The sequence below is a fragment of the Triturus cristatus genome, chromosome 8 (genome assembly GCF_964204655.1).
Source record: "Triturus cristatus chromosome 8, aTriCri1.1, whole genome shotgun sequence".
Classification (NCBI taxonomy): domain Eukaryota; kingdom Metazoa; phylum Chordata; class Amphibia; order Caudata; family Salamandridae; genus Triturus; species Triturus cristatus.
In genome coordinates, this window is record NC_140591.1 from 1,668,076,666 (window position 1) to 1,668,103,329 (window position 26,664).

At 40.0% G+C, this 26,664-nt stretch overlaps 1 protein-coding gene across 1 annotated transcript in view; it reads right to left on the bottom strand.

The window, feature by feature from the left end:
• Positions 1 to 431: 431 nt before the first annotated feature.
• The window catches only part of LOC146808538 (vomeronasal type-2 receptor 26-like), a 100,867-nt gene continuing 74,634 nt past the window's right edge, over positions 432 to 26,664 (bottom strand). The window contains exon 4 of the mRNA XM_085623988.1: positions 432 to 1,372. Coding sequence (XP_085480114.1) covers positions 432 to 1,372 — 941 coding nt within the window. The remainder of the gene's footprint in view (positions 1,373 to 26,664) is intronic.

Genomic DNA, 26,664 nt, shown 5'->3' on the forward strand with positions numbered 1-26,664 from the left:
GAGTCATAAACATGTGTTCCTATTCCGCAAGACAAAAGGTTATCTTTCAAGATGCACTGAGGTACCATGGAAGGAAGACACCGTCCTCTGGCTGCTACCACCTTCACTTGACAGTTCTACATTCTCTTTTTAATAGTATCTACTGCTATGTACATTATTGTTCCTAAGTAAAGGAATTAGAAAGAAAGTTAAAATTTTAGATGTGTTTAAATAATGGAACACACCAATGCATAGGTACTATTTCTTATGGTCTCTTAAATGTATATTTTCCAAGTATGTGTGGATATTAGTACAACATCATATTCTAAATAGAGGAGTATTTCCAGTTAAAGTTTCCTTGTCAGTTGAGAACACCTGTTGATCACATGCAAAGGGTCACACAAATTCTAAGGTGAAAATACAACATGTTTTTAGCATTTTTCTGGGTCATACTAGTGAGATGAAATAACTAGGACCAATTTCTGAGTACCAAAAGGAGATTTACCAGTTAGATTGTGTCTGGTATTTTTTTCGGGTCTGATTAGAATGATATAACCCTTGGGAAAGAATATGCAGCCCAGCAGTCCAGCGCTGGAGCACAGGATGGCAAACACCTCCACGGCCACCATGTATTTCCCCCATGTGCTCAGGTAAGCCGGGATGAAAGCGATCCATGCAATGACAAACACCAGCATACTGAAGGTGATCAACTTGGCCTCGTTGAAGCTTCCAGGGAGATTCCTTGACAGAAAGGCCACTATAAAGCTGACTGTGGCCAGGAGGCCCATGTATCCCAGCATGCAGTAGAAGAAGATGGTGTCCCCTTCGTTACACTCAAAGATTATCTTCTCATTGTAAGACTTCATGTTCAGTTCTGGAAATGGAGGCGAGATTACTAACCAAATTAAACAAACAATCACTTGTGACAGAGAACAGAAAAGCACTACACAATATAGTGCCCTGGCTCCTAGCCATTTCCTGATAGAACTGTTGGGCTTTGTTGCTTTGAATGCAATGATAACACATAACGTTTTTGCAAGAATAGAAGAAATACTGATGGAGAACACTACCCCAAAGATAGTCTGTCGTAGCATACAGGTGAGCATCCTGGGACGTCCAATAAATATGAAGGAAGAGAGGAAACAGGACATGAGGGAAATGAGAAGAAGATAGCTGAGATCACGATTGTTGGCTTTCACTATGGCAGTGTCTCGATATTTGATAAAGATGCACAGGAAAGAAGCAGTGAGGACTGTGAAGAAGGTTGCAGAGATAGCGAGTGTTTGACCCAGGGGTTCTTGATATGACAGGTACTCAATCACTTTCGGAATGCATTGATTGCGTTTTTCATTGGTCCATTGATGACTTGGGCACTTTAGGCAATTAAGAGTATCTAAAGCAGAAGGAAGGGAGGGAGATTTACTCACATGATCTGTTTACCAGTCACACAACAAGATCAGTAAAATGGGTCAATATACTATTAAATGGAAACACATTCTATAAGAAAGTTTCACAGATTTTTTCTTTCGGCCACTTATCTTAACCAGTGCATAAACTTAACTGTAAGCTGCAAGTGTAAAAAAATCTTCTTAAAGTACGGGTATGGGCAGTATTTTCAACCTTTTACTTTATCTGTGTTATGTCTAGCCATTTAGCCTCCATATCTATTTTACTATATTCATTTTCTATCATATGTTACATTTCACTTTTGATCTCATTATGTTTTGTACAATACAATATTTCATGTCTTTTTGCTTGCTGAGCCTAGAAGTTGGGTGACTAATATTAGTGTGCCCAATATAAATGTTAACCAATACAATGAAATATAACATTTTTGTGTCAGATTCATCTAAAATACTTTTGCACGTTTGTGAGAGGCAAATGGCTGCCTGTATTTTGCTGGCCTAGGGGTTACATTTACTAACCAGACCTTAAGCCAACGAGCATGAGTCAGGCTACCAGTGCAGCTCATGTGCAAACATTCACCTGCTGGCTATACCGCCGAAATAGAGCAAGAAGCAGCAAGGTTGGCGGTTCCCATGAGACATGTAGGTAAATTCACCACAGATTTAATTTCACAGCTATTCACTTTATCATTTTATAGTTCTGTAGACAGGTATGGTATAGAAATTTGGTAGTCATTATCCTGCCACTTTCTCACTCTCTCCACTCTGCCGGACCACAGATGTCTGTGGATAGACTCTTTATGACTACCCTCCATTCCATTGTTGATTACCCCCATGCTCAGGCTTAGTTTCTGCTCTGGGGATTTTGAACTGTGGGAAACCCTCAGGAGCCCCATCTAATTAGCTTTTTTTATTTCAAAAATCTTTTATTGTATAAATAAACACAATCAATAAAATACAATACAGTGCAAGTAAGTACCATTCAATAGCGGATTGAGAGAGAGTACATCAATATACTTAAAAGGTAGAGTAAATTGACACAATATGCTGTAATGATTATCTGTAAGTTAATTAATTGCAGGGAAGAGCAAGGAGAGACAGAAGAAGAGAAGAAAAAGAAAAGGAGAGGAGAAGAGAAGAGAAGAGAAGAGAAGAGATGGGAAGAGAAGAGAAGAAAAGAGAAGAGAAGAGAAGAGAAGAGAAGAGAGGAGAAGAGAAGAGAAAGCATATGTTTAGCTATACAACAATGAATCATCATGTTGTATATTCAGGGAGGGTCAACTTTTTGCAAGTAAAGATCGAGTTTGGACCATAGTAGGCGAGATTACTTGTTGTTAAAAGTAGTGTAGTGTTCTGATAAAATGCACCCATGCCCACCATGTGTGATATGAGATAATATTGTGCTCCTTCAAGTTGGAAAGAATAGTTTTAATATTAATAGTAAGTAAAACTTCAATCAGCATTCTACTCCATGAAATCAGTAAGTTAACCAGTTGGGTGTCAGTACAAACATGAATGCCCAAAGATACAAGAGTATGAGTTAAGGACAAGTTAACATTAAAATTCTTACATAGTATATTTTCAATGTCCTTCCAGAAAGGATGAGTATACTTATAGCAAAATAGCAGATGATCTACGTCACCCAGAGGATGATTGCAATGCCAACACGCAGCCGAAGCAAGAAGTCCCTGTTTGTGTAAACGGGCTGGGAGTCCAGTACGACCTGTAGGCCATCCAAAATGTGCATTGTGAGAAGAGGGGAGAATCTTTATTTCAGAACAAAGAGCTCCATATATTGTGCCATTTAAATGGAGGGATGGGTTCAATATTATATTTAGAACATGACGTCCCATGTTTGTTGAATCTTATCGGTCTCCGGGTTTTATATAGTAGTGATGTGATATGACTCTTGGAGACAAGATTCTAAAGAAATATTAAACATTCAGCCTTATGCAGCTTTTTTAAAACACCTTAAAGTTACTTTCATTGTTAAAAATGTTAAAAAATCATAGGGTGAAGAAGGAAAGTGTCCGATAGCATGGTAAAGGAAACAGGATTATCGGGTTGAAAAATGTCTCTAACATATAGGTTTCCTACAGAGGACTATTGTTTACTGATAGAAAGGGCAGGATCTAGTCTAATAGCTTTATTAAACCATAGGTAGGCAAACTCTGAACCATTTATTTTATGCCTAAAACATCTATATAATAGCTAAAAGTGAGTTCATAATAATGTGTAAGGAATGGGGTACTTTAAGATGTTTAATTGTTAAAGTACTAATAAGTGCAAGTGGGTGAACCAGCACGGATTCAACATCAACCCAAGCTGGGCGAGTGGCAGTTGTTGGGTGAAACCACCAGATGGATTGCATGGCCAAAAAAGCAACTTGAAAGTTTTTAAAATTAGAAAAATGCAAACCCCTAGAGATTTATCAATCTGAAGCTTTTGTAGTGACATTTTAGCTCTTTTACCTTTTTATATAAACGATGATAGGATGGCATTAATTGAATTATGAAAAGAAATGAGAGACTGTCTGGAAAGGAAAAAGTTGATTTGTGGTGCAAGCATAATTTTAACAGATTGTACCCACCCCCGCCATGCAATGAATTTTGGTGACCATGCTTCTTTTAATTTCTTCATTTTGGCTGGGATGGTGTTTTTAATATGAGCCCTGCTCAATAACCAAAAATTGTAGTCTCCTTTGTTGCCATATTTAATTAAAAGTGGACGCTTTTTTGAAGTAGACCAAAAAAATTCAAAGGGACATTTTCTGTCTTTTTTTTATTCCGAGTATAACCCGAGACATTTGCAAAAGATGCTATAACCCTAAGTATTTTGAGAATTGCTTGATACGCCTCGGATCACTGATACAACATCGACTCCTATAACATCGAACTTCAAAAATATCAAGCCAATAATATTTTATACAGAAATATCGACACCAAAACACAAAACTGAAATAACACAAACATCAATTAAAAATTGTTAAAAAAACACAAAAATATCGATAACATTAAAATTACATATAACAAAACAAACACATTGATATAAATAATACCATCAACACAAACATCAAAAAATACATATAAACAATGCCAAAAAATAACATTTAAAAATAAACCATTTTCAATATTATAATAAAATAACGTATACCAAACATTAAAAACAAACAATAAAATAATAAAAAAATAATAAAACTAACAAACAAACAAATACACTAAAAAAACAAGAACAATAACTAAACAAACAGTACAACATAAAAAATATCACAACTATAAAAAATAAGCAAACATATATATCAAATATAAAAAATATATAACATTTATTTACAAATATATTCAATTATACTAATACAAAATATTAAATAAACATAATTAATATTAAACAAATTATATTATAATTGCCATAAAATTGAAAGAAGTTATCTTGAGCAATAAATTTAAACTACACCAACACAACCCAACAGAAAACTCTAATGAAATAAACTCTATAAAAGTAATCAATTAATTAACACAACATTTACCAACAAAAAGGACAAACACTCAAGAATCATGAAACCTCACGAGACAGAAAACAGAAATGAAAAGAACTACACAATCAATGATTCAGAAAAATAAAAGTAAGAACAAAACCTTTTGACTAAATTAAAAAAAAATTGTTAAAAAAATATCAACAAATTAACTAAAACTATAACTTGTTTTCCTTTATATGTCACAGACTATACTTCAATAAAACTACACCTACAAAATTCAAAACAAAGATTTACTTCCAAAACAACTACAAAATCAACATTTACGAAAAATATAAAACAAAGTAAGCATTGGACTTAACCAACAAATAGAGTAAACTAATGAAAATTTGTAAATTTAATTAAAAAACTAAACATAACTAACAAATACTTTTCTTTTAACCCCTTCGCTGCAAGGCCTTTTCCCCCACTCACCGCTATCTGGTTTCTGTGAACTGCTGCTACTCGTGCCTGGCGAGGGATCTCTACCTCTGCTCACCGATTGTGTCCTGAGCTGCTGTGCCTGAGCTGACGCTGTCTCTGTTTGTTGCTCCGTGGCGCCCCTCCCCTTGACTCGCTGGTGTGAGCGTGAGCTGCAATCCGCACGCTCTGCCTGTTGCTCCCAGCTGGAGTCAGAAGGGTTGAGGCTGGGCGAAAAACTACAGCGCGCCTAACCTGGGGGACTGCGAGGACCAGAATTCCAAGCTGGGATCAGCTGGTTCCTCTTCCCCCAGGCGACACGCCCACGGACACGCCCACTGATGAAACGTAGAAAAACCAATTAGCCTTCCGCGACGCGGGACGCGCGCGGGACCAAGCGCGGAACGAAGACCGGACAAAGAGCGGGCCGTCTGAGGCCGTCCGGGGACGACCGAGGACGGGACGGGCCACCCCACTAACGTTCAGCACACGAGGACACTACTTAACCAAATTCTGAAACCGACGTGAAAAAACCCCCCATTTCTTACTGATCAACTGAGATTGTGAGATAAAGATAAAGTTATTACAAATACACAAAACCTGCTGCGACTACTATAAGCTATAAAGTAGATTTCCGGTCCCAAGTATGAGGGCTCTAAAAAAACTACGCTCACGGACAATCTACATGAGGCGTATGGGGACAGACGCAGCTGTAAGAAAATCTGTTGACAAATCACTAAAACCTGGTCAAATATCAAGTACTCCAGCTATAAGTCAATACTTCTCTACCCTCTCCAAGAAAAAGTATCTTTCTCCATATTTAACTGATGATCAAAATAAGCTGGATCCTTCAATAAATAAGGTTGAACATGATTCGTTACATTTTTCAGATCAGAAACCCAATAAACAAGGTCAAATAACAACTGAAAGTAATTTGGCAAATTTCTCTCTCTCGGAAGAATGTCAAAAATCATTCCCAGATACGTCTCAAATAACATCTATAACACCTATAAAAAACCAGGACAACGACTTATTCTTCGATGTATCTGTAAATCATAACACGAAGACCGAAGAAGAAAAAACAGAAATATTGCTAAGTCAAAAACATCCACTAACCAGTTCACCAGAAAAATCGCCTAACCTTTATTCTAATCTGGCCAACCTATCAGACCCTAATTTTATAAATCCAAATTCTGAAAATACTGCCTCTCCCCTGTCAAAAGCACTTTTTTCATTGCAAGAAATTTTGGAATCAGTACTAACTCATCTTGGTCAAATTTTAGCTAACTCGGACAATACTTTAGACGTACAAATAGGAATACTTAAATTCCTGGTTGAAGAAAAAAAGAAAAAAGATCTAACTAAAGTCTCACCAAAACAACCCGGAGCAGTCGAATTACAACAAATAGATGATTTTCATAAAAATGGAAGTGCGACCCCAAAACAACAGGAAGCAAGCACGCAAACGAACGACGTACTAATAATTAAGACTAAAACTAAGGGACTAAGAAATAAGGAAAAACCTCTTATCACATATTCACTTAAAAAACTGTTCAAAGAAGAATCGGAAACCATCACCGAAAACAAAACTAAACATTATCCTATCTTTTCGAATAAAGTATCCGATAATAATCGTGATCAGATTATCGGGGAAAATAAAGCAGAGTTATCGGGAGTTACTGCCGAACAGGATTTCAGCCAAGGAGGACAGTCTGAAAAAAGTAACACTAGGGAAAAAGTAAGGGGGAAGAAGAAGAGAAAACCCTTGAGGAGAATACAGAGGAAAAAAGGGAATAAGCTTAAATTTCAAAAATTCACTCCCGTAAACTTGGTGAACTCTCCAGAAACTCAAAAAATACCATCAGAAAAACCCTTAAACCCAAAAGCAGACGAATTTTGTCCTCCGATAGAAAACAGATCAACAACGCAAAATATCATGGATATAAAAGAACTACATGATAATAAATCTCAATCATGGGAAGTAATTCCATCTAAACACATAACTATCGAAGAGCTATTTCCCTCAGATAAGGAGCCGTTTAATCGTGGTAGAATAATTAATCTCTTACAAGAAATACCATCCCTGAACTCTCTGACAAGTAAAGAAATCGACCTAGTACTCTTTCCAATAAAAGAAAATAACAAACTAGTACAGGTATCCTTTTATTCCTCAGTTTTGCCTGGAATAATAATCAGAGAGAAGGAAATTCTTCACAAAAATGGCTATGATGTAATCTCGGTGGAAGATCTTAAAATCAACAACCTAAACAAAGGTACATTAGGACAAACTAATAGAAGAAAAGAAAACAATAGCTTTAATTGGGGAGATTCAGCATCAAATATTATGAGGAAAGATTCACTCAAAATACAAGTAATACAAGGTGAGAGGTCAGTATGGTCCCGGAATTCAAGCTCTAGTAACACTGAGAACTCAATAAAATCGTGGGCATGGTTATCAGAAACCTTAAACAGCAAAAAAACGGTAAATTCACAACAACACCAAGTTTAGCAAAGGTCTGACGTTATTGTCCTGGAACTTGGCAGGGAAAACTGATTTAAAAATGAAACATGCAACCAAAAACTCCCCTGATATCATTGCCCTCCAGGAAACATGGTTAATTAATACCTTTACTCAAAAAGGATACTATGTATATGAAACGTTGGCAAAAAGATCTAGAAGGGGACACGCCAAGGGTGGTCTGGCAATATTATTAAAAGAAGATCACTCTTGGTCACAGGAAATAATCGATACAAACATAGACAATCTACAATGTTTAAAAGTATCCCTTAAAACTCAAGCGTCAGCCAAACTTGAAAAAATATTACTTTTCAATATCTACGCACCTCCCAGTAATAATAATGATTTGCTGTTTGACCGCCTAATAGAGATTATCACCCATATCATTGAAGATCAATCTCACTTGCCATATCTTATAATGGGGGATTTGAACGCTAAAATTTCAAACTGTGAGATAAAGAAATGGGCTCGTCTTTTCAAAGAGGAATCTTTGGAAACATCACTCCCTGAATTCCCAAAAGGATCTAAATCAGATAAGAGAGGACGCGCACTATTATCTTTTCTCTCCAGCATTAATGGGACTATATTAAACGGTAACATCAACAGTGACATACCAGCAACATACACACGGCAAGGAAATGGATCTCCCTCTACCCTGGATTATTTTATATGCGGGATCGAAGAAAAAGAACAAATGATTCAACTTTCAATAATATTCAATGAAGAAAGTGATCATGCTCTTCTAAACCTTTCAACCCATTGGATTGCACAGTCCTCTTCTTATAACCAGCCAATATTTCTTACAACAAAAACGGAAGTAAACATAACAAGGCGTCGCATTTATCGGGGGACAGAAAATCTGGACTATCTGAGGCTATTAATTTCCGAAACCAATATATTGACAAACATATATTCAGATGACCCTATAAAGAATTTCGAACAATTAACGAATAATCTCAAACAAGCTCTGCAAAGTAAGTTAGAACACAACAGATCAGTAAAAAGTAAATGGAGAAATAAGAATAAAAACTGGAACCAACCAGTCGTAAAACAACTCAATAGGCTGATACGCGCCCAGTATCTGAACTTCTCGTCAGCAAACAAAAAGGTAATCAATAGATTAAAGAATCAAATACGACGAGAAAAAACTAAACAGAAAAAACTGAAACAGGACTTCAATTGGACTGAAATCCAACAAGCAGCTAAACAAAACAACCAGCGCAAATATTGGACACTGATTGCAATAATGACGGGATCCAAAAAAAAGCTGGAGGCAACTCCTGTTTCAGAAGAAAACTGGGATATTTACCTTCGTGAGCTATATAAACAGAATAAGTCTATTAAAAATGAAGAGGCGGGAGAACAAATTGTGGAAACTAAAGATACTAAGATCATTAAAACGTCGGCAGTGTCAGTCTCTACGAATATCAGGAAGGCAAGGAGCACGGGTGCATCTGGTCCCGATCAGATACCTATCAAGGTCTACCAAACTGAACATAAAGAGTAGGGACTGGTGCTCTCGCCGCTATTTAACTATATATTTGACAGTGGTCAAATGCCAAACTCCTGGAAAGGAAGTATTATAATCCCGATTTACAAAAAAGGAAAAAGAAACATACCGGGAAACTATAGGCAAATTGCCCTCATGGATGCTGCCGGGAAGATTTTTGCAGCAGAAATCCTGGATAGGCTGAAAAATTGGGCCTTCTCATTGGGTCTAATCCCTAAGTTTCAGTCCGGATTTCGCTCAAACCACTCAGTCACTGACAATGTAGCAATCTTCCAAACCATTTTAGACAAGTACGCAACAGGGAAAAAACAAACTATTTACGCAGCGTTCATTGATTACTCGACAGCTTTCGATCGAGTGGACAGACCGACCCTGTGGTCAAAGTTAAGAAGAATGGGCATTCCGGAGCAGCTATTACATTTGATAGTGAACCCACACAGTGACACCTGGTGCAGTGTCCAAATGGGGAGTGACAAGGGCCTATCGAAGATAATACGAACATCAAATGGCCTGAAACAAGGGTGCCTCTTGGCTCCAATTTTATTCTCACTGTATTTAAGTGACCTACCTTCCCAACTGCAGCAAGGGATATGCACTCCTCCTAAGATAGCCACTGAATATATTCATTCCCTGCTGTACGCAGACGATATAGTCATGTTTGACCTAACACCTTTCGGACTACAAAATCTTATTCTATAAAAAAATTTTTAACCCCAAATACAAACAAAACCAAAGTGGTTGCTTTTTCAAACCAGAAGAAAAGGGTAAGGTACGAATGGAAGTTGGGAGGTGAGAAGCTAGAACAAGTAAAGGAGTATACATATCTGGGCAGAATTTTCTCACAAAACATGAGTAACATCAACCAAATCAATCACCTGAAAAGGAAAAGTGACCTACATGCTGGGGCTTTGTCCCGCTTATACTCGGCCACTGGACAAAGGCATTTCTCTGCACTAATTCAAGTCTATCGAGCCAAAATCTCACCGGTCCTGTCTTACGCCTCGGAATATATTCCTTTTAAACAATGGACCTATATGGACTCAGTAGAAGGTAAAATATTGAAAAAACTACTGAAGATTTCTACATCTACCCCAGTACAGGCATTGAGACTGGAATGTACCATCACGAGTGCATATGCTACAGCCATAGCTAGTATTATAAGGTGGGCCTATAACCTTCTTCATTCAAAAGAAGGCACTCTAAGAAGTTTACTAAAAATAGAGACATTCGAGACCAGCTCTACCCATATTACCTTTTTAAAAAATATGCGAGAGGCCCTACAGCTTGCAAAAGTTAGTGTGGAAATTTTGTCTACGTGGTCACCAGCCCAACTCAAACTTTTTCTAAAAAACTTCACTCCCAAACTGAGCTACGAGATTGACCACTTACATTGTAATAGACTATCGTCATATAAGATCTATGCAGCCTCCCAGGAATACAAACAATGCCAGCCTTATTTAGAGTATACACTTCAACACGGTGCAAGGCGTGCAATTATGATGTTGCGCCTGGGAACACTTCCTGTACAAACCTTTACCTCCTCCTGGAGGCCTGACAGTTCTGCCTTTTGTACCCTCTGTCAAGGGGGCAACCAGAATTTGGAACACTTACTTTTTATATGTCCAAATGCAGAAATTGTAAACGCAAGGTTAACATGTCTTAAGTCCATCTATCGGTCCTGTAGGATCGTTAACTCAAAAGACTTTTTATCATTATGCAAAAGCCCTCCTAATGAATTCGTCTGTTACAGAATTTTTAAATTTTTGAAAATCTCATTGAAAATGTATTAAATGGAAAGTATAATGTATATTTTATTTTGTGGTCCTCGAAAGAGTACCGTAACAAAAATAAAAACTTTTTGACTTTTTGACTTTGCCTTTTCCCCCTCCTGTGCCAAGCCTTTTTTTGGCTATTTGGGGTAGTGCGCGATGAGGTCCCTGTAACTTTTTGACCACATAAGGTATCCACGCCAAATTTGTGTCCTTTTCTTCCAACATCATGGGGATTCTAAAGGTACTCAGGGTTTGTCGATTCCCCTGGAAGGGTCACAGAAATGAGCCAAAATACAGCAACATTTTGTTTTTTTCGGAAAAATGGGAAAAACGGGCTGCAAATGAAAGCATCTGGGTTTTTCCCTGCAAATGTTATCAAAAAAGGGTTTGTGGGGTTGAAATAACCATTTTCCTAGCTTTTAGGGGATACCAGACTTTTGTCAGAAACCCAACATTTTTTACACAGTTTTGGCATTTTTCTGGGATATAGCCTATTTTTGCTATTTTTTGTGCTTTCGACCTCCTTCCAGTTAATGGTAGATATGGGTACAAAAGCAATAATGGATCCTGGAAAGCTATACATTTTAGAGAAGTAGACAAAATTCTGAATTCAGCAAGGGGTCATTTGTGTAGATCCATCAAGGTTTCTTTATAGAAACCAACAGTTAAATATTTGATAAATTGAAAATTATTTGAAAAAAACAGCCTTTTGTGTCAACATTTTCACCTGTAACTTCTTCTAATTATGGCAGCTCTTTGAATGCAATATACCATTATATCCGCTGGACATTACTGGTTGTGGGGATATATAGGACTTGTAGGTTCACCAAGAACCCGACGAACCCAGAGCCAAAAACTGAGCAGCAACTTGCAATGGTTTTTTATTATGTACCGGGTATATAGTAATTATTCTGTAAAAATGTGTACATGGAAAAATCGGTATGAAAGACACCTATGTATTTCTGAAATGGGAACAAAATCTAGAGTTTAGAAACAGTAGATATTTGGAAAATTCCAAAATTGGGAATACTCATACTAGCATGAGAATTTTCAGTCATTTTTTAGAATTACTTCTTTTTTATACAATGTCTTTCATTTGGAAGGCAGAAATGCATCGAAAGTCAATAGGTAATAACAGTTCCTTTAAAAAACTGAATTACCCTAAGTCTCTCGATAAAAATGGTACCTCACTTGTGTGGGTAGGCATAGTGCCCACGACAGGAAATGGCTCACAACCCAAAGTGAACACACCACATTCTCAGAATGAAAATGTACCCTTTTTTTGCGAAGTGTCTAGCTGTAGTTTTTGAACACTAGCTCTGCCGGCACCTAGTGAAATGTTGCAAACCTATACATTTTTGAAAACTAGACACCCAGGGGAATCCAGGATGGGGTGACTTGACTGCCTCCCACCAGGTTCTGTTACCCAAAATCCTTTGCACACCCAAAGAATTGTCAAAAAAAACAAATGTTCCCCACATTTCTGTGGTGGAAAGTTCTGGAACCTATATGGATCTACAAATTTTCAGACACTCCGCGTTCCCAAAAGTCTTACGAAAAAAATGGTACCTCACATGTGGGGGTCGGCCTAGTGCCCGTGACAGGAAACGGCGCAAAACGCAACGTGGCCACACCTCAATTTCGCAGTGAAAATTTACCCTTTTTTGGCAAAGTGCCTAGCTCTAGTTTTTGAACCCTAGCTCTGCGGGTACCTTGGGAAACCTAGCAAACCTATACATTTTTGAAAACTAGACACCCAGGGGAATCCAGGATGGGGTGACTTGACTGCCTCCCACCAGGGTCTGTTACCCAAAATCCCTTGCAAACCTAACAAATTGTCAAAAAAAACATTTTTTCTCCACATTTCTGTGGTGGAAAGTTCCGGAATCTGCGTGGATTCACAAATTGCCATCCACCCCGCGTTCCCCAAAGTCTTCCGAGAAAAATGGTACCTCATTTGTGTGGGTCGGCCTAGTGTCCGTGACGGGAAACGGCGCAAAACGCAACGTGGTCACACCTCAATATCGCAGTGAAAAATGACACTTTTTCGGCAAAGTGCCTAGTTCTAGTTTTTGAACCCTAGCTCTGCGGGTACCTTGGGAAACCTAGGAAACCTATACATTTTTAAAAACTAGACACCCAGGGGAATCCAGGATGGGGTGACTTGACTGCCTCCCACCAGGGTCTGTTACCCAGAATTCCTTGCACACCTAAAAAATTGTCAAAAAAACCACATTTTCCCCACATTTCTGTGGTGGAAAGTTCTGGAATCTGCGTGGATCCACACATTTTCACCCACCCCGCGTTCCCCAAAGTCTTATGAGAAAAACTGTACCTCACTTGTGTGGGTCAGCCTAGTGCCTGCGACAGGAAACGGCGTAAAACGCAACGTGGTCACACCTCAATATCGCAGTGAAAAATGACCCTTTTTCGGCAAAGTGCCTAGCTGTAGTTTTTAAACCCTAGGTCTGCGGGCACCTTGGGAAACCTAGAAAACCTATACATTTTTGAAAACTAGACACCCAGGGGAATCCAGGATGGGGTGACTTGACTGCCTCCCACCAGGGTCTGTTACCCAGAATCCCTTGCAAACCTAAAAAATTGTCCAAAAATCACATTTTCCCCACATTTCTGTGGTGGAAAGTTCCGAAATCTGTGTGGATCCACAAACTTCCACCCACCCCACGTTCCCCAACGTCTTACAAGAAAAACAGTACCTCACTTGTGGGGGTCGGCCTAGTGCCCGCGGCAGGAAATGGCGCAAAACGCAACGTGGTCACACCTCAATTTCGCAGTGAAAAATGACCCTTTTTTGGCAAAATGTCTAGCTGTAGTTTTTGAACCCTAGCTCTGCGGGCACCTTGGGAAACCTAGCAAACCTATACATTTTTGAAAACTAGACACCCAGGGGAATCCAGGATGGGGTTACTTGACTGCCTCCCACCAGGGTCTGTTACCCTGAATCCCTTGCAAACCTAAAACAATTTCAAAAAAACACATTTTCCCCACATTTCTGTAGTGGAAAGTTCCGGAATCTGCTTGGTCCACAATTTTCCACCCACCCCGCGTTCCCCAAAGTCTTACGAGAAAAACGGTACCTCACGTGTGTGGGTCGGCCTAGTGCCCGTGGCAGGAAACGGCACAAAACACAACGTGGTCACACCTCAATTTCGCAGTGAAAAATTACCCTTTTTTGGCAAAATGTCTAGCTGTAGTTTTTTAACCCTAGCCCTGCGGGCACCTTGGGAAATCTAGAAAACCTATACATTTTTGAAAACTAGTCACCCAGGGGAATCCAGGATGGGGTGACTTGACTGCCTCCCACCAGGGTCTGTTACCCAGAATCCCTTGCAAACCTAAACAATTGTCAAAGAAACCACATTTTCCCCACATTTCTGTGGTGGAAAGTTCTGGAATCTGCAAGGATCGACAAATTACCACACACCCCGCGTTCCCCAAAGTCTTACGAGAAAAACAGTACCTCACTTGTGGGGGTCGGCATAGTGCCCGCGGCAGGAAACGGCACAAAACGCAACGTGGTCACACCTCAATTTCGCAGTGGAAAATGACCCTTTTTTGGCAAAATGTCTAGCTGTAGTTTTTGAACCCTAGCTCTGCGGGCACCTTGGGAAACCTAGCAAACCTATACATTTTTGAAAACTAGACACCCAGGGGAATCCAGGATGGGGTGACTTGACTGCCTCCCACCAGGGTCTGTTACCCAGAATCCCTTGCAAACCTAAAAAATAGTCAAAGAAAACATATTTTCCCCAAATTGCTGGGGTGGAAAGTTCTGGAATCTGCGTGTATCCACTAATTTCCACCCACCCCGCGTTCCCCAAAGTCTTATGAGAAAAACTGTACCTCACTTGTGTGGGTCAGCCTAGTGCCCGCGGCAGGAAACGGCGCAAAACGCAACGTGGTCACACCTCAATTTCGCAGTGAAAAATGACCCTTTTTGGCAAAATGTCTAGCTGTAGTTTTTGAACCCTAGCTCTGCGGGCACCTTGGGAAACCTTGCAAACCTATACATTTTTGAAAACTAGACACCCAGGGGAATCCAGGATGGGGTGACTTGACTGCCTCCCACCAGGGTCTGTTACCCAGAATCCCTTGCAAACCTAAAGTTTTTAAAAAAAACACATTTCCCCACATTTCTGTGGTGGAAAGTTCCGGAATGGGTCGGCCTTGTGCCCGCGGCAGGAAACGGCACAAAACACAACGTGGTCACACCTCAATTTCGCAGTGAAAAATGACCCTTTTTTGGCAAAATGTCTAGCTGTAGTTTTTGAACCCTAGCTCTGCGGGCACCTTGGGAAACCTAGCAAACCTATACATTTTTGAAAACTAGACACCCAGGGGAATCCAGGATGGGGTGACTTGAGTGCTTCCCACCAGGGTCTGTTACCCAGAATCCCTTGCAAACCTAAAAAATTGTCCAAAAAAAACACATTTTCCCCAAATTTCTGTGGTGGAAAGTTCTGGAATCTGCAAGGATCCACAAATTTCCACCTACCCCGCGTTCCCCAAATTCTTACGAGAAAAACAGTAGCTCACTGTGGGGGTCGGCCTAGCGCCCGCGGCAGGAATCGGCACAAAACGCAACGTGGTCACACCTCAATTTTGCAGTGAAAAATGACCCTTTTTTGGCAAAATGTCTAGCTGTAGTTTTTGAACCGTAACTCTTCAAGTACCTTGGGAAACCTAGCAAACCTATACATTTTTGAAAACTAGACACGCAGGGGAATCCAGGATGGGGAGACTTGACTGCCTCCCACCAGGGTCTGTTACCCAGAATCCCTTGCAAACCTAAAAAATAGTCAAAGAAAACACATTTTCCCCACATTTCTGGGGTGGAAAGTTCCGGAATCTGCGTGGATCCACTAATTTCCACCCACCCCGCGTTCCCCAAAGTCTTATGAGAAAAACGGTACCTCACTTGTGTGGGTCAGCCTAGTGCCCGCGGCAGGAAACGGCACAAAACACAACGTGGTCACACCTCAATTTCGCAGTGAAAAATGACCCTTTTTTGGCAAAATGTCTAGCTGTAGTTTTTGAACCCTAGCTCTGCGGGCACCTTGGGAAACCTAGCAAACCTATACATTTTTGAAAACTAGACACCCAGGGGAATCCAGGATGGGGTGACTTGACTGCCTCCCCCCAGGGTCTGTTACCCAGAATCCCTTGCAAACCTAAAAAATTGTCCAAAAAAACACATTTTTCCCACATTTCTGTGATGGAAAGTTCTGGAATCTGCAAGGATCCACAAATTTCCACAGACCCCGCGTTCCCCAAAGTCTTACGAGAAAAATGGTACCTCACTTGTGTGGGTCGGCCTAGTGCCTGCGACAGGAAATGGCGCAAAACGCAACCTGGTCACACCTCAATTTCGCAGTGAAAAATTACCCTTTTTTGGCAAAATGTCTAGCTGTAGTTTTTTAACCCTAGCTCTGACGGGCACCTTGGGAAACCTAGAAAACCTATACATTTTTTAAAACTAGACACCCAGGGGTATCCAGGATGGGGTGACTTGACTGCCTCCCACCAGGGTCTGTTACCCAAAATCCCTTGCAAACCTAAAAAATTGTAAAAAAAAACACACTTTCCCCACATTTCTGTGGTGGAAAGTTTTGGAATCTGCAAGGATCCACAAATTTCCATGCACCCCGTGTTCCCCAAAGTGTTACGAGAAAAACTGTACCTCACTTGTGTGGGTCGGCCTAGTGCCTGCGACAGGAAACGGCGCAAAACGCAACCTGGTCACACCTCAATTTCACAGTGAAAAATTACCCTTTTTTGGCAAAATGTCTAACTGTAGTTTTTGAACCCTAGCTCTGCGGGCACCTTGGGAAACCTAGCAAACCTATACATTTTTTAAATCTAGACACCCAGGGGAATCCAGGATGGGGTGACTTGACTGCCTCCCACCAGGGTCTGTTACCCAGAATCCCTTGCAAACCTAAAAAATTGTCCAAAAAAACAAATTTTTCCCACATTTCTGTGGTGGAAAGTTCTGGAATCTGCAAGAATCCACAAATTTCCACAGACCCCGCGTTCCCCAAAGACTTACGAGAAAAACGGTACCTCACTTGTGTGGGTCGGCCTAGTGCCTGCGACAGGAAACGGCGCAAAACGCAACCTGGTCACACCTCAATTTCGCAGTGAAAAATTACCCTTTTTTGGCAAAATGTCTAGCTGTAGTTTTTTAACCCTAGCTCTGCAGGCACCTTGGGAAACCTAGAAAACCTATACATTTTTTAAAACTAGACACCCAGGGGAATCCAGGATGGGGTGACTTGACTGCCTCCCACCAGGGTCTGTTACCCAAAATCCCTTGCAAACCTAAAAAATTGTCCAAAAAAAACACATTTTCCCCACATTTCTGTGGTGGAAAGTTCTGGAATCTGCAAGGATCCACAAATTTCCATGCACCCCGTGTTCCCCAAAGTGTTACGAGAAAAACTGTACCCCACTTGTGTGGGTCGGCCTAGTGCCCACGACAGGAAACGGCGCAAAACACAACATGGTCACACCTCAATTTTGCAGTGAAAAATGACCCTTTTTCGGCAAAGTGCCTAGCTCTAGTTTTTTAACCCTAGCTCTGCGGCACCTTGGGACACCTATCAAACCTATACATTTCTGAAAACTAGACACCCGGGGGCTTCCAGGGTGGTATGGCTTGCGTGGATCCCCTAACGTTTCCTTACCCAGAATCCCCTGCAAACCTCAATTTTAGCTGAAAAAATCACATTTTTCACACATTTTTGTGTGGGAAAGTTGTGGCATCACCGGGCTCACTCAAATTTTCCACCACCCAGCGTTCCCCCGGGTCTCCCAGTAAAAATGGTGCCTCACTTGTGTGGGAGGCCCAAGTACCCGCGACAGGCAAGGGCCCAAAACGTAGTGAGGCGACATCAAAATTGCCTATCTCAAAACCACCTGGTTTTGCAAGGGGGGTTACTTGGGTTTTTGGCCCGGTGCTCGGCGGCCATCTGGGGAAACCTACCAAACCCATACATTATTGAAAACTAGACCCCCGGGGACTTCCAGGGAGGTATGGCTTGCGTGGATCCCCCAACGTTTCCTTACCCAGAATCCCCTGCAAACCTCAATTTAAGCTGAAAAAAATCTCATTTTTCACACACTTTTGTGTGGGAAAGTTGTGGCATCACGGGGCTCACTCAAATTTCCCACCACCCAGCATTTCCTCGGGTCTCCCGGTAAAAATGGTGCCTCACTTGTGTGGAAGGCCCAAGTACCCGCGACAGGCAAGGGCCCAAAACGTAGTGAGCCAACATCAAACTTGCCTATCTCAAAACCACCGGGTTTTGCAAGGGGGGTCACTTGGGTTTTTGGCCCGGTGCTCGGCGGCCATCAAGGGAAACCTACCAAACCCATACATTTCTGAAAATTAGATACCCGGGGGCTTCCAGGGAGGTATGGATTGTGTGAATCCCCCAACGTTTCCTTCCCCAGAATCCCCTGCAAACCTCAAATTTAGCTGAAAAAAAACACATTTTTCACACACTTTTGTGTGGGAAAGTTGTGGCATCACCGGGCTCACTCAAATTTCCCTGAAAATACAAGATTTAAAAAAAATATTGTCTATGGGTGCTTGTGGAAGACAATTTCGATGGACTGAAAACTAGAGAATGCTGAAGTGATTCTGGTATTTTACTGACCTCTGCTGGTCGTTTTCTATCAAGAAAGTTAAATAGAGTCAGTTGATCAGAAAAAAAGGTCCCTAAGTGGAAGCAGACAAGTCCTAGGGCTGATTTCCAAAGCCCACAAACCATGTAAACATATAAGTATATACTAAAGTATATGCAAGAGGTCGCGAATGCTCGACCTAAAAATGGCATAATCTGCACCCCCATGGGGGCAGACAGCCAAAATCATAAGCCCCCAAAGGGGAGTGACCCTTGCCCAAGGGGCCACTCCCCTCTAAACACTCCCTGGTGGTCCAGTGGGCATTTTTTTTAATAAAGAAAATCTGCCCCCCAGGGGGGCAGACAAAACCTGAAAACATTGCCCCCAAAAAGGGGAACGACCCTTACCTAAGGGGCCGCTCCCCCAAACAAACTACCTACATTGATGTAAAATGGCCAGTGGGGGCAGACAAATCAATAATATATTGCCCCCAAAAGGGGGAGCGACCCTTGCCTAAGGGGCCGCTCCCCCCAAGCAGAAAATTCATGGCCCTTTAAAAAAAAAAAAAAATACCTAGTGGGCATTCCTACTGCACGATCGCATTCCTGCTGATCGTGCAGCAGAATGCACAAAAGAGGCATCGAGGGAAAGGAAAACCCTTTCCTTTCCCCTGATGCCTCTTTCGTTTAAATCCCCCCCTCCCCAGCCCCAAAACTTACCTCTTTGTTCACCGACGCGCAGGAAGCAAATGGCTTCCTGCGCGTCTGTAAACAAAGGGAACCCTCAATGACGTCAGCGCACCTCGCGCGCTGACGTCATCGATGATGCGGAAAAGGGTGAGGCTGGAGGCAGGGGAAGGTCTTCCCCTGCCTTCCCCGTAAGAAACTCGCAGATCGACCACCCACGGGGGGATCGCCAGCGCTTCCCCCGTGGGTGGGTGTCATGACGAGCTGGGCTCGTCGTTGGGCACACGGCGACTGTGTGCCATGACGAGCCCAGCTCGTCATGAGCACAGAAGGGGTTAACAGCTTCTACAGACTTCAACAAAACAACATCAATCAAATAAACTTCATCAACTAAAAAGAGTAAGTATTTTTTTTCAACTTAATGAAAATAGAGACTAAATAAATGAAATAATCAAACTAAATGTGACCTTTTAAACAAACAGACAAAAAGAAACAAGTAAATAAATCATCTGCATAAAAAAAATCAAACAAGAAAATCAAAGCAATACAAATGTACGTTTATTTTCAAATATAATAATTATACTTTATAATTGATAAATATATATATATCACTGAAAAAACCATAGGTTTCACACATGTTATAGCTAGCTGGCCATTTCACTCGTAAAAAACCAATGAAATTCCACCGTTATAGTTAGTTCACCTAACTATAACTCGCGCGCCCGAAATCCACTGCTGATGACGTCACATATTACATCACTCATGACATGGTCAGTGACATCACTGATGACATCACTGATGACATCTCAAATGACATCACTGATGACATCATCCATTAACTGTGTGTTTCTGAACATTTTTAATATGTTTAATATATATACGGAAAGGTATGTTGAAGAATGAGTGGATGTACAAGTTTGTGAATGGATGATTTTCTGGGTGCGTAACTGAGTCTATATGTAAGTCATTAAATGTATATTACTGCAGAGTAGTGACTGAACTGTGTGAATGTCTGTATGTGTCTGTGTGTTGGTGTATAAGTGGCTGCATGGTTTTGTGAATAGCTATATGAGTATTTATATGGGTTATGTATTTGTTATCTGAGTATCTGTATGGGTGCCTGAGTGTATGAGTGGGAGAGGTGTGTGTGCATAGATATATGAGTGGGTGATCCTATGGGTGCATGGTTTTAAGAGTGCAACTGTGACGGACTGTATGGTTGAGTGAGTGTATGTATGGGTGTGTTAGGGATTGAATGTGCATCTTAGTTGTAGATGTGACAGTAAGTACATATATGAAACACAGTGTATATGTGTGTAAGAGTATATAAGTATCTATATCTGAGAGTGTCGGATAGCGGAACTGGCTGTATGAATGAGTGTGTGCTTGTACTAGAAATTGTGTAAGAGTGTCAAAATGTTTTTTTATTTTTATAAGTAAGTAATCTTGAGTGTGTTTAACTGTATAGGTGAGTTAATTTGACTGTGCTTATTTTTTGCACAACTGACTAGGTGTGTCATTACCTAAATTCTTGATTGGTAGTGTGTGAGTGTCTATATATGTTTATAAATGCATATGATAGTCTTCAACGGAGTGACTGTAAGTATAAGTGACTGTACAGGTGAGTGAATTGAGGTGCATGTAGATCTAAGAGTCAATGTGTAGGTATGTAGTTATTGGTATTGGAGTATCTATGGTTTTCAAATTGCCCATCTGAAAGTTTGAGTTGGTGTTTCTAAATTTATTTTAGGGTGGGAGAAGATGTACTATTTTATCACATATATGACGTCATCAGTGATGTCATCAGTGATGTCATTTGAGATGTCATCAGTGATGTCATCAGTGATGTCACTGACCATGTCATGAGTGATGTAATATGTGACGTCATCAGCAGTGGATTTCGGGCGCGCGAGTTATAGTTAGGTGAACTAACTATAACGGTGGAATTTCATTGGTTTTTTACGAGTGAAATGGCCAGCTAACTATAACATGTGTGAAACCTATGGTTTTTTCAGTGAATTTGCAAGGTTTTTTAAATGTTAATTCCTAACTATAACGTGTGTGAAACCTATGGTTTTTTCAGTGAATTTCAAAGGTTTTTTAAATGCTAATTTTAGAATTTTGTAATATATTTTTTATAGATTTCTTTTACAAAAATTTACCTATGTATACATTTATAGATTATCTGTATTCTTTAATTTGGTGTGGCTCATTTTTTTTTTACTTTGAATTTGGATAAAGTTGAACAGCATAGTTAACATGCGTACGTTTTTCATGTACGCATGCGTACGTTATCTACGTACGCATACATACGTTTTAGTGCGCGCTCGCAGCGCGCACCTAGTATGCATGTGTACGTTTTTTGTGTACGCATGCGTACGTTATGTACGTACGCATACGTACGTTTTAGTATGCGCTCGTAGCGCGCACCCAGTACGCATGCGTACGTACGTGGTGTGTGCATGCGTACGTTCTCCACGTACGCTTGCGTGCCTTGTAGGTGCTCCGTGAGCTACACTCGCGCATACGCGCGGAGTACGCGCGCTGACGTTCGCGCATGCGCACGTGCTGCGTATGCGCGCTACGTACGCGCATAATACTTATGCGCATGCGCGCGTACATGTTCGCGCATGCGTAATTTGCACCGTGCACGCTCTGAGCGTGCTCCGTGCGCGCACCTCGAGTTATGTGATTAATAAAACAACACTTTTAATTGGTTTTCATTACTTTCAGTTTCAGATTGTTTCAACACTACACCCAATCCCCTCATGGCAAGTATGTGATCAAGAAACATCACTTTTCATTGGTTCAAAGTACTTTCAGTTCCAGATTCTTCCCAAACCACACCCACTCCCCTCATTATTAGTTCTGATTCCCTTGGCGAAGGAGCTACTCTGTCTTTGTGAGACAATGGCAGAGCACCAGCCATCTTCTGAGAGTGAACAGGACACTCTTGAGAGACAGAGGCAGAGGAAGCAGAAAGACTCCTTTATATGGCAGTTTTTCACTTTTCCTGAGGGGCAAAAGAAGGTGAATGCACCAAAAGTCACCTGCATACTTTGTCAGCGGACCTTATCACGTGGGAATGCTAATAAGAAGTACTCTTTTAGTATTCACACAATGTTGAGGCATGTTGAAAAAATGCATCCTGTGACTTTTCGTCAAGCTTCTGGGGCAAACCCTCCACCTGCTCAGCCGACGACATCTGCAGCAGCTCAGCCGAGCACATCTTCGGCAGCTCAGCCGAGCACTTCTTCTGCGATGATGCCTTCACCTTCTTCCACACCTCTGGATATACGTCCTTGTTTTGCGAGGATGTCTACACGGTGCATGGATTTTGGTACTCTTATTTCTATTGGTGAGAGCAGTGTTGATCTCATTCAGAGAAGATTTGAGCAGCACTCTTGCACTAAGCCATAGTTTTGTTATTTTTTTTTCGTTTTTCTCTTCCTCTGTCCCTACGTTAACTCAAGGGCTCTTTTTAGAGCCACCTAAAATCTAAACACAAAAACTAGTTTTTTGAATGTAGTTGTCAATTTTTTTTTGGGGGTGCGCGCACCCAATGATGTTTTTTAAAAAAAATAATCATTTTTTTCAACTTTAGTAAACCTTCAGGGACGCCCTGACAAAGAGAGGGGAGTGGCAAAGCAATTAAAAAAGAGATGGTGTACATTTTACAGATGAAGGGAAGAGAGTCTTCCTATTAAACTTTAAACTCTGCATCGGTACTTACGTATAGGTACCCTAAACCTATCAAAAAAGATAATAGCTCATTTTAGAGCCAACCACCATCAAAACAGTTAAATTTGATTATTTTTTTTTTAAAAAGGGCATGAGGATTAGAAAAGGGGGTAAGGGAAAATGAGAAAGGGAGAGTGAGGAGATGGAGGGATTTAGGAAACTGCACTGAGAGAAAGGGAGTCAGGATGTCAATGAGCAAAACAGAGTTGCATCTCTATGCTTCCCTTGCACTGGCGCCAAAACTGCAGCCATACGCCGACGCAGGCTTCCTTGCACCATGGTGCAAGGATGCCTGTGTGGTGGGGAAACTGTTCTTGTGCAGGATGAGACACCTTCCTCCCAAAAAAACAATCACAAGAGGTTTTTTCCTCTTTCAATACATGCTGTAGCATGCAGCACGCACTGAAAGAGGAAAAAATGAAGAGAAATGAAAACATTTCTCCTTGTTGTGCTTCGCTATGCCACCTCTAGGGTGGCGTAGTATTCACACACAAGTTCAGACTTATGATTTCTCGTAAATCAGGAGATTGGTGTAGTTCTATAAGTGTTGTGTGGGAACATAAACAACAACACCCATAGAATACCCCTTCAACACACAGTGCTGCGTTTGAATTGGCTGTATTTACAAGGAGAGGAAAAGACACACAGAGTGGCTTATCCTCTCCTTGTAAATATGGAGGAGCACCCTGCGCCACTAGTACGTCAAGAAAAGTGACGTAGTGGTGGCGCAGGTGGCTTGTAAATCTGCCCCAGAGATGTTAAGCAAATTAAGGGTAAAACAGACAAAGAGAGAGTGACAGATACAGAGACAGAGAGCAAACAACTGAGAAGGAGTACGGCAGTTAAAAAGACTAAGACAAATGGATACAGAGAAAGAAACATGGATGAAAAATTAGTGATGGAGGTAGTAAAGGTGGGGGAGTAGTAGAGAAGGAGTGAGGGAGTTACGAAAGAGTAGTAAAGCAGGAAGAGAGAGAGAGAAGAGAAATGAGAAAAGCAGAGTGAGGAGAGGTGAAGAAAAGGAAGCATGAAACGAAAGGAGTGAGAAATACAGATATTTGGGACTTACCTGACCATCAAAGTAACTTATTTAGAAATTAATGTTTTTATTTAATTGCAAGGAAACTGAATTACATTTTCTAAATGTTCTTTCTAGTTCTGAAAAAAAGAAAAAAGTATTAATATTCAACAATACATTTTATTAAACAGTACATGTTTTGTCATATTTAGCAAAGCAATTTTTTGCCCTTTTTTTGCTGTTTTCAGAATGTTTTGATTTTCACTGAAAATAGTGAAATCAATTGTATTCATCATTTAACAGCGGGCAAAAAAAAAAACAATCTGAAAGATTGTTTAAAAAAGCCCAAAATGTATCCTCACTAAAACATACCTTGATAGAAATGTCACATATATATTAAAAATACCTTTTAAGTACAATAATAATTTTCAAGAAATAACGTCTGTAAACCTTGTTGCAAAAGAACATATGCCAAAATAATATCTGCCAAACAAGTCCACAATTGTTTGTTTTACCTTTCCTTGAGGCCAAATGGTAAGTTTAAAATCCTTTTTGAGTGAAATATTCAATTTTAATCCTTTAAAATTTAAATAATGCTTTCTTCAGATGCTGAATTTAGTATTTAAAATTTGGGTTTCAGAAAAATTAAGTAACAATTGGGTAAATCATAAGGCAAATGTTGCTTGAAAATCAATTGAGAATCATTACACAGTGTCCATCCTTTTTCACATTTAAGATAAACTGTGTAATGACCAGAAGTTATACAAGGACCGTCATGAAAAATTATTGCAACTGCTACAAAAGTTTTTCCAGATATAGATAATTGATTACCAACAAACTTCTTTAGTAAAGTTTCCAATTTTGTTCCATCAGCTCTACAACGTTGTACCATTAAAATTACATACTGTCCATATTTCTTTAAAAATAACGTTGACAACATTTCAGATTTACATTCAGAACATTCCATGTTGTGATTAGCATCTTTAACTAATTTACTAAAAGTCACTGATTTACTTTCTGGTAATGGTAAATATATGAACTTTTCAGAATCAACATTACTACTGCCTGTGTTCATACAGTTTTCACAACAATGTTCCCATTTATAAGAGACACCAAATACATTTTCTACTTCTACCCCTTCATCTTCCAGTACCATCAGCATATACATTAAGAATTCCTGTGCATCTTGCTGGACATTTTGTGTAAACTGTGTACATCCAGAACATACATCTAAAAGATTTCTAACATCAGAAGCACTTTCTATTTTAGTTTTATCATTACTCAGCTTCTCATAAAGGAGACTCAGCAAAGAACAGAATCTTTTTCCCTAATTTACTATTATCTGCTCTTGCAAAAATTCGAGATAAAATACAACATTCAGCACTACATTTGCGTAGCAGTTGACACCAGAGCTATTTTCAAAATGACAACCAACAACCTCTTCCACACTGTCCTTTTTCTTTTTGCTTGCAGTTACATCACTGTCTTTTTGTTTTCTCTTCTGTACATCCTCATTACAGATATTCTTAAATCTCCTTTTCCGACAAACAACACGTTTTTCAAACACAGGATAATGACCTAAATGAGGACAATAGCTTCTTCTTAATCTATTATACTCCTTCACACAGTTTGCATCAGCGCTTACTTTTGAGTCATCAAAGTCTATCATGAATAAACCAGATAATTTTTTCACGCGTGACTAAGCAACATATGCCATACCTTCTTTAAACAAACTAGATCCAATGTTTACAAAAGCACTATCTACAGTTAATCCTTGAGACTTGTAAATAGTTACAGCATATGCTAGAGAAAACGGAAACTGCTTCCTACGTACATATAAGTCTTTCACTAGCAAAAAACTAACTGAACAACGACTAATGTCTTTAACCTCTTCAATTTTATTTTTAAGAATTCAATTCCATCTTTTTTCTGGTACTTTACAAAACCCACAACTTTACCCATAGCTCCATTCACTAAACCTTTTTCTACATCCAAATTACGTCTTAAAATTACTCTACAGTTCATACATACATAAAGATTCTTTACCAAACCAGCTGTTTTTAAATGTTTTTCACCAGAGGATCCAATTTAGTAGCCAATTTGCCTGTCAATATAATAGTTATTCGTTCATGTTGAATTTTATCCACAGCTTCCAGTTTTATGATCTCTTCATTTTCCAATTTCAAAAGTTCTTGATTGAATACAGAGCATTTATGTAGTGTTGGCATTAAGCAGATTACAGTATTTTTTTCAGCAATTTTCTTGTATATTTTCTCTGGAACTATTTCTTCTGTTGTAAACAAATTACTCAGCAATCGACTCTGTAATGCTTTTCTGCCATGTTCTGTGAGTAGTCCAATTCTTATATCTTTCAGAATACTTGCATAATCCTCATCATTGGCTTGCCTCATATTGGTAATGAGTTCCTTATACTCAAAATATGTCCAAATATTTAC